Source organism: Opisthocomus hoazin, chromosome 27 (assembly GCF_030867145.1).
Source record: "Opisthocomus hoazin isolate bOpiHoa1 chromosome 27, bOpiHoa1.hap1, whole genome shotgun sequence".
Lineage (NCBI taxonomy): Eukaryota > Metazoa > Chordata > Aves > Opisthocomiformes > Opisthocomidae > Opisthocomus > Opisthocomus hoazin.
The window spans coordinates 5,596,888-5,613,436 of NC_134440.1; the positions used below are offsets into that span (position 1 = coordinate 5,596,888).

A 16,549-nucleotide genomic window follows, 5' to 3' on the forward strand; every position below is an offset into this window, starting at 1 on the left:
AGGAAGAAATTCTTCCCCATGAGGGTGGTGAAACACTGGCCCAGGCTGCCCAGAGGAGCTGTGGCTGCCCCCTCCCTGGCAGTGCTCAAGGCCAGGCTGGATGGGGCTGGGAGCACCCTGGGCTGGTGGAAGATGTCCCTGCTCATGGCAGGGGGGTTGGAACCAGATGATCTTTAAGGTCCCTTCCAACCCAAACCATTCTATGATTCTATACTGGAGACTCATAGCATCTCTGACTCCCAAAGCTGATGGAGGACGAAAAATCACTTGTTTTCTCCCCAGGAGAACAGTGGAGCCTTTCAGTGCTGTGCGAGAACGTGACCTGGGCAAGCGGGGCCATTGGCGCTGGCATCTGTCTGGTGTGGTTCAGCGCTGGGTGCAGCACAAGTAATTGCTGGGGTTTTTTCTCTAGAAGGAAATAGCATGCTCTTGGGAACACAAACATTTCACAATCTTCCTGCACCACTCCCTGCCACTATCCTGGAGGCTGGACCCTGTGGGCAGCAGCAGTGGGGCTGCCTGGCCTGGGTTCCCCTAAGGAGCTGGACCCATGACCCATACCAACGGATGGTGTTGCCCTCCGGGAGGAGCTGGGGTCCCAGCGAATGCACAGAAATGCTGATATAATACAGATAAAGCAAAACCATGGGGCGGTGTGGGGAGAGACAGTGGTAATGAGATTTGCACCACCCAGGGAGGCAGACCGCTAAGGGGATACAGCATTTGGGGGACTGCTGGTGTTCAGGGCTGGCTGCCAAGCCCACGCTCACCTCCCAGTCTCCCTGCTGACATTAAAGGGCTCTGGATCAGGCATTGCTAAATTTATTCTTGGTGGCTGCATCTTTCTGCTCTGCTGTTACTGGGCTGTGTCATGAGGTGGGTCTAGCCTAGAAGATCAGTAACCCATTGCTGGATGCCAGCCAGGGCATGCGGTTATATGGTGAGGCATACATGCTCAGCATCTTAGGACCTGTTGTACATGTGGGGGTTGGGCCCCTCCCATCTCCCTGATCCTCCTCTCTTATGCTGGAAACCCACACAAGAAATTCGCAGGGTGAGAGTGCCTATTAATGCTTCTTTTATGTCTGTGGAGGCAAAAAGGCTGAGGGTGATGGAGAGGAGCATCAATAGTCATCATGTTTGGACAAGACCTATCCATCTTACCCGCTGAAGCCTAGCTGCATATTTAGGATTACCTCTGCATCCATGCTGGTATTTGCCTATTGATCACCTCCCAAAACATCTTTGTTCCTGGAAACCTGGAGATGAACAGGGAGCAGATGGAGACTGCAGCTGTGAGCGCCCTGGGCAGAGCTCCCTGGTGAGTTTGCAAAAGGATTCTGCGTTCCTCCCACTGCTTTGCCCTGCTCTTACTCTTTGCATTCTGCCCAAAGTGACTGGAGCAGGGAAATGTGGTATTGTTCCTTTGTAGGCTCTGCAGAAGCTTTTCAAAGGAACTGGATGTACATAGAGACCTTTTTCCAGTTAATTTTAACGCAAGTGTTAAATGTCTTGTACTAGCAGGGATAGATTGCTGATGGGGCTGAGACATGTACCTTGGACACGTACCTTTTCTTGGTACAAGGTGTCTGATTAGAGAAACGCTTCCAAGAACTCACCTGTGAGCTGTAGCCCTGGGCTATGATTTTTCCTCACATGCTACATCTGCAATGGGAAACTAAATGGAGCCAGGGCACAGGTCTAAACACTGTCCCATTATCATCTGTACTGCACACACCTTGGCACAATTTCAGCCCACGCCAAACAACACTCTTCAAACAGCATCTAGACATGGTCCAAGGATAGCTCAGGGCAGGGACTATTCCCAGCAAAAAGCCTGGATGCAGCTGCAGTTGACTGAGAAGCAGTGGGGATGGGAGTCAAGCTGGGTCACGTTGCCTCAGCGACAGAAACTACTCTCTGGCCCGTTTGTTTAGTGATGTAGATGAATTCAGTGTGTTTGCAAATCCATCACTGTGGATTATCTGTTGTGGACTAACTGTGCTTGGTGACCCTTTGAAGGCAAACGGTCTCAGCTGTTCACCTCCTAGCAACGCTGGGTGAGTGACATTTGGCCTCGTTGGCACAGGGAGTTCAGGCCTTATATTTTTCCTGTGCTCACCTGGGGGAGAGCTCAGCATCCGAAGCTCCGCCATCTCTTCCTTGGTCAGCAAGCGCAGTAACCAGGAATGTTCTCCAAAACACAGCATTATTTATTTTCAGATGTAGGGATTACTGAGACTATTCATCATTTAACAATAAGTTCATGTCAACTGTGTTCGGTCCTGCCAAGTCCATTACCCAAATGGCCGTTTTGTTCTGTCCATGCTACAATCTCACATCATCTTCTGGACTAAGTGATCTGTCACCTCACATCATGTGGGCCACTTGGAACCATTCTCAATTCACATATTTTTGAATGTTTTCCATGTCTTCGCTACACTTGCTTATTTGTTTAATTTACATTAATTACTCCTGCTGAGCTTAAGTTCCTTATGGTCCTGGCTTTCAGGAGTATAAAAGTCTTGAATTTTCCACTTGCCTGAAGCCTCTTCTCTGGTGTTAGAGGATCCTTCAACTCAGGGCTTTCCATGGTGCTGGGAAACTCAAATCTTCTTTCTCCTCCACAGCCTTGAGTAAAATTGCATCTGGGGACATCTGGGTATGCAGGGTCTTTGTTTGTGCTGCTGGCTGCAGAGCTCATGGACTCTCAGCCAGAAAGCTGGCTAGTGTCTGAACTTCACGACTGCATCTACGCTTGTAGGACAAATCTGCTCTCCTGAGGCTAACCAGTGTGGCTGGGCCGTGTTCATGTTATCGAAATCCTTTTGCTACCAAGGAGTGGCCACATGCAGACCGCCTGTAGGGAACGGTTGCTTGCTCTGTGTTGTGAATAGGATTTTGTTACACAGCTCTTGTTTAGCAGCAACTTAGGTTTTATTAATATTTTAGAGACAGATCACAAGATTACACTGTATAATTATCAACAGCACTTCATCATCAGCCAATTTAACAAAGTGACTCAATGGAATTTGTTACAATCAGATAGTGACTTAGTTAAAGATTTGAAAATGGCAAGGGTCACCTGAAATTTACAGCAGGGTTGCACACACAGATGAAGGTTAAATCATATCACACGTACGGGCACACAAATAATTCTGAATGAAATTGCACGCAGACAGGCAAATAGTTCTGAATCAAACTGTACACACCCACCACCCATACAGAGGTTAAGCTGTGATAAAAATTTACCTTTTCAGGAGTTTCATGGATTACTCACTTTTATATGCCAGCATTCATAAACGGACAGGCAGTGAACCTTGCAAATTCAGACCTTTGAATCCTTGCAAATCGTCGATGGACAGTCTTTCAATTCTTGAGAAATCTACCCTGAGAGGCGTCCCAGCTCAGGGGGAGATCCTGGGTCACACAGCCCGCTGCGGTCCTGGAGAGCTCAACGGGTCTCACCTTTGGATCGCTATTTACAGCAACTTGAGATGATTGACTGGCCAATATTTTCATTTCTGGCCACAACTCGTGCTGAATGATTCTGGTAGATGATTTGGGCAGCAGATGGCTTAGGTTTGGCCAGGGGGTGTCTGATGCACAAATCACTGCATTTGTAACCAAGAGAACAGCACAACAGAGCTTATCCTGGTGTCTTGTAGTGGCCCCGGGCGGCTGCACCACCACGCCCTGGTAACTCCCAAATTGCACCTGGATTACATTTGGCATAGCTCTAGCTGGATCATGCCAAAGCTGGGCTGTGGGCCATTCCAAATTTCAGCCTCTAGGTGAATTAAATCCAGAACCTGTGCCCTCCTATTGTGTAAGTTACTAGTACAGGTGAAGGCTGTGCCGTGGAGAGAGGGTAAGAAGTCACTGTTTCCCAAGGGTGGAATTTCTAGGCAGAGCAGCTGAATGGCTGGTACCTTCTCAGGCCCAGGTGAGGAGATGTGAGACTTCAGGCTGCCTGGGTCACCCTAGGGTGAGAAAACCATGAGTTATGGCCCCCATCCCTAAAGCCATGGTATATTTTTTTCACTCTCACCTGTGCTGGAGTGCTCCCAAGTCTGCAGGAGGTAAATGGATACACTCCAGGTGACCTCCAGCTCTGTCCCAGGAAACACACACCTGCTGGTAAAAGGCCTGGAAATGCAAAATCTTCCACCCCATATTGTCCATTTACAATCTCCTTGCCCACCCAAAACACCCCAAACCTGCATTAAAACTCCTTCTGTGAATTTAATTCCAGACTAACAATTCATGTTTACAGCTGAATATATTTAAGCCTGATAATAACATATAATGGCTCTTTTATATCCTAGCCAAGTGCAGCCAAGCTCAATGCAAGATCAATTCACTCTGGCTGCAGCAAACAAACCACCTTTTCACGTCCACAGACCGTGATGTACAACGCCTGTTCACCTGGGCTGGAGACGCTCCAAAACATGGTCGGCGGTGCTGGACGCGGGAGGCATCTCCCAGACAGTCTTGCTCAAGCACTCGTCTACTCTGAATCTCATGGTGATGGCTGAAGGTACCAGTCACAGGATGTGCTTTACCTTGAGATCCTGGAAAGGTGACTGGGAGGTGTGGCCTGGCGTGGGCATGGAGGCAGGTGTGCCATGAAGTCTGTTTGCTGGCAGAGGGACTTGCAAATCCCACGCCTGCACCTCCACTCCATGCCAGCTTCCCAAACACGACTGTCCTCCTGCGATGCAAGGCAGAGAAGAAAGCATGTCACAAGCAAATCCTGTGCGTTGAGACTGGCAAAGGAAGCAAGATAGTGCATGTGCAGAAGTGCTTTCGATGGTAAGGTATGCTTTAACCACAAGAAGTATCTGGGTTGCTTTGTCTGACTGTTCCGTAATCTGTGAAATAGCACTCTGTCCTGGTTTGTTACAGCTTTTATTATTGCATGACATGTTTCAGGTGGTGGTGACTGGCACACACAGCTCAAGGTACACCTGGAATACGTCACCGATCCCTCCCTGTGTCTGTGCTTGCCTTTCTCCTCTTTTCCTGGTTGTGTCATCTGCTTCAGAGCTTATCTTCACAAAGCACTTCTGCATTAGGACCAAGACTGGAGGTGAGTTGCAACCGTCTTTTCTTTTTTCGGTAGTTAAAGAAGGAACCTGACTCGGGCTGGGAGAGACAGGCACCAGGTACAGGAGGGAGGGGGTCTGCAGTCATCTGTTTTCACCTCTCATCGCAGGGAGGCATTGCTTCCCTCTATATTTTCATAACGTGCCTTTCATAGGTACGGCTGGTATAGAAGATCAGAGGTGACAGGTGTCGGTCCCACCAGCTTCTGCTGGAAATCCTGTTGTTGTGGGGGGCTTACGGCTACCTGTAAGGCCACAGCAGAAGGCAGGCTGGTGCTGTACGGGTTTCCTTGTCCTTTGGTCAATGTTGCAAATAAGATGCAGAGACCAAGCATGCATCAAGACTGTCCTCTTAGGCAGTCCTCACTACTGCAAGAGCAGCTTTGGGACACAGACAGCCGCCCCGTGCTCTTAGAGGCCCCAACAAGCAGATCAGTAAAAGCAACGGGGTGTTGCAGACCTGAAAGACCATGACTGTTACCTGATACAGAGGAGCAGCAAGAAGCACGCTGGTGATAAAAGCGCTGTGGTGCTGGTGCTGTGATGGGGATTGTCCGAAGCTGGGGTCGGGGAGGTGGTGTCCATGCAGGTGCTAGGTGTGCTGAGAAGGCTGTGGCTACTGTTCAAGAATGCTGAAGCAAAACACACAGACAACGCCGTTAATTAGTACAGATGAGCTGTTTTGAAACATTCAATCATCAGCCGAAAGACAAGGAAGCACACATAGCACCAGCCTGCACACCAGAACAGGTTACGGGTAGATCAGATGCCCCACAACCACAGGGAAAGGGAGCTTTCCCCCTGCCCCACCTCTGCATGACGCTCACCTCAAACCCCAGTCTGTGGTTCAGGGGCCCACTGGCCCGTTCTGGTCCATGTCATCTTTTGGGTGACCCCATTCGGGTCTGTTCCTTATTGTGCCCACACACATTCCTCTGAAGTCGGCATTTTGCTTTGGTTTCCCATGTTTTCCGGCAGCGTTGCCCGTGTCTTGCAGCCCCGTGCACAGCCCAAAGTCTGCCCCAGTGCTGGGCCGGGCTCGGGCGCGGGGGCTCGCCTTTGAGGTGACGGGATCTCTGCCGGGGGCCCCTTGGTGGCTTCCTTGGAGGGTCTGTAGCAGCTCTCGGGCACATCCCAACTTCTCCGTGCCCCCCACCCCTTTGGTACTCCTCTGCCCGCGTGAAGCTGCTGCCCACCCCAGACATGGCAAAGTGGGTGATCCCAGCCTGGCCATTTTATATCTCTGTTTTTATAGCTATATGTTTTTAATCTCTATAACTTTATAAATGTGTGTATATATATATAAACATAGACACAACTATCCATATATATAAAACTGTCCATCTGTAGCTAAATAAGTAAATGCATTTGTACATATTTGTACACTCCTTTATATCTACTTCTATATATTGTCTATAAATCTATAGGGTTTTATGTATGAACATTTCCTGGTCCAAAGGAGAAAGGCAGCCAATCACAGCGCTGCTTCCTGGTCCAAAGGAAGCCTCCAGCCAATCACGGGGCGTCCTGAGAACCTGTCGGGACATGACAGCGTGGGGCGTGACGGTCTCCCATGGGGAGGACATGGCGGTCCTGTTCCGATGTGCAGCAGGCCCCAAGGTCACCGGCCTGCCGTGATGGAGCAGGCCACCACATGTCCCGAGGCACCCGCGACGGGCAGCTCGCGGCTCTGCTGGGAAATGAGGCGGGGGAAAAAGGGGCTGACGAGGAGAGGCAGCGGGCGGTGAGGGAGGGAAGCCTGGGCTCTGTGGTGGGCGGCTGCACCCTGTGGGCGAGCGTGTGTGGAAGGGCCTTGGGCATGGTGCTCTGTAGGCGACCCTTCTTCCCGCAAAGAGGCAGACGGAGCTGAATGTCCTTCAGGTCTCCACGCTGTCCCCTGAGCCCCTGTGCCAGGCTGCATACCCAGAGCCACCTCCCCGCTGGGCTCCGTGTGTACCCATCACTCATTGTCCTGTCTGTGGTGTTTGCAGATCCATTCATGGAGCTCGCGGAAGGGAAGAAGATCTCCTGCAAGAAAGTCCTCCTCTTCTTCCTCTTCAGCCTCATCTTCAGCACCTGTTTCTTTGTTTCTTTTCATCAGTTCAGGACTTCTGAGCCAGACTATTACAGTTACGATCTCTCTGTGGAAACAGCCAGTGCTGGAAATACCAGCACCCCACTGCAGGGTGAACGCAGGCTGACCGTCCTGCTGTGGAAGTGGCCCTTTGGGCAGCGCTTTAACTTCGTAAACTGCTCGGAGCGCTATGGCACCTCGGACTGCCACTTCACTGTAAACCGTAGATGGTCCCAAAAGGCTGATGCTGTGATTATGCATCACAGGGATGTGTACAGAGAGACTCAGTGGCTGGCCCAGCTCCCCAGACTCCCATCCCAGCGCTGGATCTGGTTCAATCTGGAGTCCCCAAGTCACTCTCCAAACTTAGGCGCCATGGACAACCTCTTCAACCTGACCATGTCTTATCGGAGGGACTCGGACATCTTCACCCCTTATGGGGAGCTGCGGCTCCTCAGCCAGCCCCAGCCCCTCAGCATCCCACCCAAGACCAAGCTGGTGGCCTGGATAGTCAGCAACTGGAAAGCAGACTCCCACCGGGTGAAGTACTACGAGGAGCTGAAGAAACACATCACTGTGGATGTCTATGGGCAGTATCACTGGCCCCTGCCCCGGGACAAGCTCCTCCCCACTGTGTCCCAGTACAACTTCTACCTAGCTTTTGAGAACTCGCAGCATGAAGACTACATCACTGAGAAGCTCTGGAGGAATGCCTTGTCCTGTGGCACCGTCCCTGTTGTGCTGGGACCTCCTCGAGAAAACTACGAGCGCTTCTTGCCCCCTGACTCCTTCATCCACGTCGATGACTTCGCCAGCGCTGGGGACCTGGCGCATTACCTGCAGGAGCTGAGCAGGGACACCGAGAGATACCAGCGCTACTTCCAGTGGCGCAAGTGGCTGAAACCTGTGGTGGGGGACGGCTGGGCCCTGCGTGTCTGCAAAGCTTGTCACTTCTTGCAGACGACAGAGGCCAGGTATCAGGTTGTGCCCAGTCTGTCTAAGTGGTTTGTGTAACTGTTGTTTGCTCAGCTCTCTGCTGCGCTGCAATCTTTTTGTCGTTGCTGGCAGGTTGCAATTTCACGGGATGATTGAATTTGGCAGAAATGGAGGGACAAGAGGAGCTGTGAAGTGAACAAAGACAAGGAAGCAATTAGGTGGTTTTATGTCTTTGTCTTACTTGAGAATAGACCATCAGATATAGTATTACTTTGTTTTTTTAGTTATCTGAACAACTTCTTACACTGGCTGCAGCTTGGTCTTTGGAGAAGTTCACCTTTGGTCTCTGCAAACAGTCCTGGATCAGCACCACAGAGAGCCAAAGCAAGTGGCCAACAGGGGCAAGTGAAACAAATATCCATACCTGTCACAAACCTGTTTCAAGGACTTTGTACTATGCAAAGCTGTGGCGCGAAGGAGCGGCCACACCAGCTGCCTGCAGCTGCAGGAGAAACTGGCACACTCCTCCCTCTCAGCCCCGCAGCCCCAGTCCTGCCATTGCTCTGCCCGGGGCGCTCACTGACTGCCTTTGGGGTGCTGCGTCGGGATGCTAAATGGGCAGAAAACTGCTCATTTTATTTTACAAGGCTGTTCTTTGGACAGGTGAGCGAGACAATGTGTGTTTGAGGAAAGGTCTAACAGCAGCAGATTGGTGCAGGTAGGGTGTGGGGTGCCAAGGGTGCCCCTGAAGGAACTGTAAGTTCTAGTGCCTGCAGCACCTTGTGGCAAGCAGATGCTCAGAACCAGCACGTGATGAGCTACCTCCTCTTCTGTGCCTTGAACATCACAACTTCTGGCATTGGCTGATGCCTCTAGGCCCATGTTTAAAAAATGGTGAATTTATTAAGGCCTTTATTGAGCTTCCTGCTGCTGTTCAGGTTGCATCGCTGGAAATTGTTTCATTTTCAGGTAGGGGAGCCCCATTGCATGGAGTCGGCGGACAGAGCTGTGCCCTCCCAGGCTCCCTGCCGATACCTCAGGACATTCAGTTTGTTTTCCCGACTGCTACTGATCCCCGAGCCGAGCTTTTTAAAGGTCTGTCCTGACCGCAGGATGTTTCCATGAGGAAAATCAACTCAGAGTCCAGCAGTGCATACAGAGATGCAATTGTTTTCTCCATCAGCAGCATTTAGCAAACATTTCCATAGAATTCCCTCTGCATTTCCTCCTGCAATCATTCTGTAGCAGAAGGACCATCAGGAAGACCTTGCTTTTTAGCACTGAGAGTCCCTTATTTTCATTGGCAACCTTTGCCACCTTTGTTTTTTCTCTGCTTTGCAGATTGGTTGAATACATTGATCAGCACAGGCCTAAGAGGAAATCCTTCACTCTGAAATCTGAACCTTTATCCCTTCCATCTTTTTGCCGTCCTCCTCATGGTACTTGTCTAGATGGGACCTTCCTGCGGCTGCTTAGTTTCTTGAAGAGCCCTTGCTGGACCTTAGCGAATCCCTTTGGAAATTCAGGTAGAAAAATGCACCGCATCTTTCTTAGCCATGTGCTTGCTGGCTGCTTCAAAGAGGAGCAATGCATGAGGTATCAATTTTTATTGCCAAATAATTGTCCGTGCTTCTGCCTCTGCCTTGTCTGCCTACAGACACACACATCTCTCCTCCTTTGGCGTGAGGCTCCTGGGATCTCATGAACTGACCCTGGGGCTTTTCCCATCTTTAGAGCCAGTTCAATTCAGAGCAGCTAGAGAAATTTAATTTAAGATTACTGATTGAGCTGATATGGGTGTGGATTAGGGATAAATAACAGTCTGCAGGTGAGCTCTAGGAACAGTCTTTTCCCGTCAATGGGCAGCACTGGGGAGTTGGGATGGACGGTCGCCCGTTTCACTGCTCCTGCTAGATTTGGAAGATGATGCCTGTCCCTGGGCTAAATCCTTCCATCTCGAGACTTCCGCTGGGAACACTTCAGCTTTGAGCAGTGGCCTCCGGAGCTGCCTTTTGCTGGCATTGCCAGCAAAGCCGGTTACAGAACAGAGTGTTTGATTAAACTGAGCAATGACAGATAACCGCATGTAGGGGCACAAAGTCCAGCTGCTTGCAAAGTGTGGTGTTCCATTTGAAAAAGCAAATGCAAATTTCCCGTACCTGCTAGAGCCAACCCATGCTGCACGCAGGAACGCAGTCAAGAGGAGCTTGACTATGGCGAATGTCATTAAAAGCCTTCCCAGGAAGAAACGACAGTGTAAAGCCCAATGAACAACACATTCAGTTCACCTGAAATATTTTTCTCCAGCCTGTTTTGAAGGGATGTAATGCAGGGAAGGGATGTTCCTGGGGTGTTTTGGGGCAGGGCTGCTGTCTGCAGGGGGTTTAGATGCCCCTTGCAGCAGTGGGCGACGGTAGATAGGCAGTTCCCTTGGCCAACAGCATTTCCAATTATACAAGGTGGCATTTGCTGGGTGCAGAACAAGTGGCTGCGCATGGGCAGGAGCCCAGTTTTGGTCCCACTGGAGGCTTGGTGATGATATTTATTGAGAACACCCTGTGCATTAAATAGACATCTTAATAAACAGGCAATTCAGTTCCAGCTGGCATCTCATTCCTCTGAGCGACCTGTAGGTTCACTCCAGGGAAGCAAATGCTCGTGAACAGGAGCTTCAGTCCATCCCCCTCGTCCTGTCCTTGTGCGGGCCCTGACCTGGCATGGGGGGAGGGTGTTTGTTGTCCCTGAAGTTGGGCTCAGGACTGGCCCTGGTCCTGTGGAAGGAAACGCACCCTGGGCGCTCTGAAATTCTCCTTAATAAATGCACCAGCCACAAGCAACGATTATCAACAGCAGGTTATCAAAGCAGACTGATTGGCAAATCAGCAATGTCATTAAAAAGGTTTAATTAGTTTGGCTGTTTTGCATGCCTTTTTGAGTACTAGACCATTATAATGTATATACATGTACAGTGCAATTCATGTACCTCATGCTCTTAACTCCAACATTATTTCGTCTTCAAAGGTAAGAAAGAAACCCTCTTGTTTCTGAGGAAGGCACTGGACCTTTTCTCACCCAGGAGCAACCCTGCTGCCACAGCCAAGCGAGGAAGGCGTTGTGGCCGGGCACAGCCAGAGCCCTTGCTGCTTTACATCCCTTGCTTCCGCACAGACTGTGAACAGCTGCGGGTTAAGCTTCCTTCCAGCGGCCTCAGTCTGTCAAGCGACCCAGCAATGTTTCTGTCCTGCAGGAAACGTTAGGGAGAAGCAGAGGTTTGAGGAGCCCACCCAGACCAGCAGCATGAAGCAGGTTGCTTTAGGCCCTCGCTCAGGTTGGTTTGCAGAGGAGCTTGGGGCGCAGAGAGAATGCTGCACTGTGAGCAGCTGAAATTACAGGTTTGCACCAGTTTGAAGAGCGACAAGACAAATTCCCAGAAGAAAACTTCACTAAGAACCTTTCAGCGGAAAAACGTTCCCCCACCCATTGGTCTAGGACATCCCCAAGTTGCAAAAAATCTGGGGAAGAAGCAGCCTCTCCAGAGCCTTACAGAGGGAAAGCACAAAGCATGGTCGAAGCCTGCCCGACCAGCCGAGGCTGAGAAGCCTGGCTGAGCAGCTGAACCCCCGTCAGATCTGGCACTGGTGGTGTTTGCTGGGTGACTTTGATGATGACACGCTCTGGGAACAAGGAAATGCCAATGTGTTCGCACCTTTGCGCTCGGCAGAGGCTGGGTGGGGAAAGCCCCCCTGGTGTAAGGTTGGGGTAGGAGCTGGCTGCAGGGAAGAGGGGAAGGGGAGAAAGCAAATGCCAGAGGTTTGTCAGGGGAGCACAAAAAGAAAAAAATTAAAATTGGAAGTTTTCAGTTGAGTTCAACCTCAAACATGTAAATCACTTGCTGAGGGGCGGGGAAGAGCCAGATTGAAACTCAGGGTAGTTTTTAAGTAGAAGGGAATGCCTTTTGAAACTTGAAAAACCTCCCTGACTGAAACGAGGAAGCGAAGCCCCAGGCTAGGGAGGGCTTTTATCTGAAGCAGAAGGAGGAGTATTTCTGCAAAGCAGAACAATTTCCATGGCCGAGGGCAGGCGATGTGCACCTTGGAGCAGTGGCCAGGGTGAAGGTGGCTGTGCGCGGTGACGCAGGGGGCTGGGATATCGATGGAGGGGGATGCTGAATGGCAGGAGAGCACCGGGAAGAGCCATGGGCTCCTTGACACAGGGAACCACGAGGACAGGGCTTGACACAGCCATTTTGTAGACATCTTGCATGCAGAGAGGGCCAATTCTCCCAAATTTAGGCTATTTACCCTTGTGGGAAACCCTTTTTCAACTATGGGGAAAGTCAAACATAATTTATCCATCCCTGTTAATGCCTCCCGCTGCTGCAGCCTCTCCAGCCGTGGCCAGGGAGCATTTTGGGAGCACCCACACGGCAAAACAGCTGCAAGAAATTCCCAGTTTTCTCCTGCCAACCTCCCAAGCGCGATTCCCTTTGCTTCTAAGACCCGGAGTCATTTAACACCTATTAAAAAGAGATGAGTCCCGTAGGTTTTTGGACTTTTAACTGGGGAATGGCAGCACCAGGGTTATTGGCTCTCTCCTTTGCACTTGAGCTGGGATTATTCTGGCAGGTCAAGGCCAGCCAGGCTAGTCGGCCTCATCCCTCCCCTGGGTCCGAGGTCTCTTTGGGGACCCAGTGAGCCTCGGGGAGAGCAGCAGGGGTTCTGCAGACCCCGAGGCCGGCCAGCCTTCAAGGCTGCAGGAGCAAAGGCAGCATAAATATGGAGGGGACAGACTTATGAATGTTGACCTCACCCTCATCCCCCAAATTGCTCTGCAGCCTTCAAGAGAGTGACCAAAATACGAATTTTAGTTCCATTGAAGCATTCATGGGCAGACCATGGGGTGTTGGGAGCTTGCACCCAGCCAGGCGTAAGCCATGGTCCTTGGGGAGGGGACGTAGGGTGGCCGGACAAAATATCGCATTAAACCTTCCCCTCCTCTGAGCGGTGGCTCGGTGCTGTCGTGGCCTGGGGAGGGGATGCCTGTGGGCGACATGCAGCCACGTGTGCTGATTTGGTTAGGGGATGGGAAAGCTGACACCGCACTGGGGAAACTCTGGAAGGGGGGACTTCATCGAGGGAGACATCTGGATGGCTGTGCTGTGGGGGCCTGGGACACTGTGCTGAAACATCACAGTCCGGCTTTTCCCGAAACACCGGTTCTGGGCTTTGCAGCCTCCTTGCCGAAGTGGGTTTCCCTCTCCACACCCAGCTGGGAGGTCCCAGCATGAGGGGCGGCTTCAGTCCCTCTCAGAGAAGATGTGAAAACACCCTGTTTACTCCCAAATCTCCCTTCTTTTTACCCAAAGGTGGCTGGAGGCAGGCTGACGTGTTCCCAGCTGATGCTTTTGGGCAGAGACGGTCCAAAAAGCAGAGCAGGGGAGAGCTTTACAGGGGGATTTCCCCAAGAGGTGAGAAAGCGGCTGCTCCTCGTGGGAAACCAGGGAGATAATGACATTGAAAATGGGGTTTTTAGAGCAGTGTCTGTCTTCTGCTTTGCAGACACCAGGGCTGGAGGGGACCCAAGAGGAGAGGCAGAGCTGGGGAGAAACACAAAGCCTCACCAAGCCCAGCTCAGCAGGGCTTTGCATTTGGGGAAGGGAAGGGAAAAGGCTCAGGTACACCAAAATCCTGAAAACACAGCAGCTGGAGCTTCCTCGTCGCTGGATCTGTCCTTCTGGGTGCGTGAAGGTGCCTGAACTAACCCTGTAAATTCAATTATTTCCAGCTTTCCGGAGCCTACGGGCAGATATCCCCCTGTGCTTCCCAAACCTGCTCCTGGGTTTGTCCAGTGATGCTGGAGGGGGAACATGAAACTAAGACAGGGTTTTCTCCACGGCTGTCCAGCACCGTCGAGCTCCCTCCTTCCCTTGCAGCAAATCCCCAGCAGCAGCTGAAGCAACAAATATCGTTGTTCCCAGGCTTCGCGTTCTTGGTAGTACTACTGGAGATACTGGGAGAGAAGTCACCACATACATGGGTTTGGGTGATTTTTTGTTTTTTTTGTAAGACTTGCAAACTCCACACTCTTGTCTTTACTTTTATTTTGTGTTTCCCAGTTTGGTGGGGCTGGGTTTATGTTCCCACGGTTTTTTCTTGCTAGGAGGTAATTCTGAGCAGCTCAAACTGAGCAGTGGGGTTGAACGCTCTCAGTATCCTGTTTCCCGCCTGTTACTTTTCCCATTTGAAAATGAACAAACAAATATAGAACATCATTTGAGAGCTTGGATTTTTAAGCTGGGGCTTTAAAGCAAGCACCAGCCAGTGAAAATCTCCCACTCACACTATGAAAGTTGGCAACACGCACCTCATCTCCAAGAAACTGCACCCAAAAATCACCCCAGCCCGGCAGCATGTCCTAGTTCACGCTGTTGCCTGCAACTTTTGTTTTCTTTCTATTTTTTTTTTGTGCCTTTGGAGGAGTCAGATTTTCCAAGCAGCCCACTCCAATTTGGTCATTAAAACTTCAGTTGGCCCTTCCCCCCCGCCCCCCCTTTTTATTTGGACAGGCTGGCAGCAGGACTGCAGCTTTTCTTCGTTTCTGGAGCACACACACGTACACACGTGCACGCATGCGTGTGCACACGCGGAGATTTATGAGTCTCAAAAGATGCTTCATAAAATATTTACAAAGTGCAGCTTCGAGCGTGAATGTTTGACTCGGCCACGAGCCGTCCACGGCTGTCAGGCCTCTGGGTGGCATGAGGGGGGAATATAAACAGACCTTTTTTTCCATTCCCAAAAAAACACTATAAACCTTTGTGGTTCAAAAGCATCTTGGCTTTTCTTTTTTTTTTTTTTTCCCCAGTTATTCCCTGCTGCCCGGTGCCAAGGCCGGCAGAGCAGCGGGGCGGCTCGCTGGCTTCGCTCGAGATGGGATGTTTTGCTTGTACCCAGTCTCACCATGGGCACTAGGTACTTTCAGCCTATTTTCCAGTGGGGAGGGAAAATAAAGTATTTTTCTGGAAAGACTGGGGTAGGGGGCCATGCTTTTAAAGGATGTGGATGCAGGGGTTTGCCCGCATCAGGGCCACTGATGCTCCACAGGACAGAACATCTATTAAATGGGGGAAATGCACGTTAAATGCCAGAACATCTGTTAAATGGGGGAAATCCCTCTTAACATGGGGTAAAATGTGTTAATTGGGCGTAATGTGCATTCAGTGCAGTCAATGTGTGTTAAATGGGAGGGGTAATGTGTGTAACCGGAGATAAGGTGAATTAACTGGGGGGACACCCATGTTAAATGGAGGCAATGCGCATTTAAAAGGGTCAGTGTCTGTTAAATGGGGTTAATGTGTGCTAAAACCGGGCTTAAACAGCTCAGTCCCCGCTGCCAGGAGCCCTCCTCTGGCTTTTGTCCCCTGAGGAGCTACTGGAAACCAGTAGCAGGGAGAAGGAGCTGGGGCGGGACTGGCGTGAGTGGGGCGGCAGCCTTGGTACCAATGCTTCCATTTCACACAGCTTTGAAACGTGTTTGCTTCCTGAACTTGGCCGGGCTTTCAAATTGCAACATTTCACCCAAACCAAATTATCAATCACCATAATCCTCCTAATAAGAGCAACAAAACCCCGCCGATGCCTGCTGCTGACTTCGCGGTGTCTTCCCTATAAAATAAAACACGTTTCTAACTTCAGCACTGCTTCCAGATGAGCAACTGAAACTTTTTTCCGGCTGACCTTATCAAAACCTTGTGTGTTCTTCTTATTTTATTTTTTTTTTCAAATTTGATTTCACCAGAACTGGCACGTCTTTGAGCCAACCCAACTGGAAGCGCCTTTACAACTGGGGGGCAAAGATGATTATTTCTGTGGCTACCCCAGCCCTGACGCACGCAGGCAGCGACCCCGCCTTGGGAACACCACGAATCGCTGGTTTGCATCACCGCAGCGTTGCAGCAGATGAAAATGAAGGAACCGGGGCTGTCTGCAGGTGAGCACGGAGTCTCCGCAAGAAACCAGAAGATAAAGTCAAGCTCCTGCCATCCTTCGGCCCGCTCTGCGCTCCCAGAAGCAAAGCCAGCTTTCCCATTTCCCCGGCATCCCCGTGCCGGGGACAGGACATCACTCTACCATCACTCAGCCATAGGCAGCAGCGAAAGAAAATAACCCGCGAGAAATCAATATAATCCTCCTTTTATTTTCACTTCGTCGTGAGTATGTAACAGCATCACACCCGAGTTTAAGTTCGTTTAAAAAAAATATCATACTGCATTTTTTTCCCCAATGTTCAGAATAAATGGTAAAAATGTAATAAATGTAAACTGCACTTGGCACCACTTGCATCAATAAATAATATTTAAAAAAAGAGAGAGAGAAAGAATGCATTACGTAGATGGCACACTATGGTATCTAAATAAATAACATAAGTTACT

At 50.4% G+C, this 16,549-nt stretch overlaps 1 protein-coding gene across 1 annotated transcript; it reads left to right on the forward strand.

Moving 5' to 3' along the window:
• The first annotated feature begins 4,530 nt into the window (after positions 1-4,530).
• Positions 4,531-16,454, forward strand: LOC104330851 (uncharacterized). Its single transcript, XM_009936099.2, has 9 exons — positions 4,531-4,540; positions 4,650-4,795; positions 4,909-5,092; positions 7,100-8,156; positions 9,460-9,644; positions 13,484-13,585; positions 13,677-13,855; positions 14,983-15,089; positions 15,916-16,454. Exons 1-9 carry the CDS (start codon positions 4,531-4,533, stop codon positions 16,109-16,111), a joined length of 2,166 nt encoding a protein of 721 aa, XP_009934401.2. The 3' UTR covers positions 16,112-16,454.
• The last annotated feature ends 95 nt before the right edge of the window (positions 16,455-16,549 follow it).

What these genes read in the sequence shown, in the direction of transcription:
- LOC104330851 (XM_009936099.2), top strand. An exon ending in AAGGAAGCAAGATAGTGCAT is followed by an intron (nt 4,796 to 4,908) that starts GTGCAGAAGTGC and finishes GGTTTGTTACAG; the next exon opens with CTTTTATTATTGCATGACAT. An exon ending in TTGCAGACGACAGAGGCCAG is followed by an intron (nt 8,157 to 9,459) that starts GTATCAGGTTGT and finishes TCTGCTTTGCAG; the next exon opens with ATTGGTTGAATACATTGATC.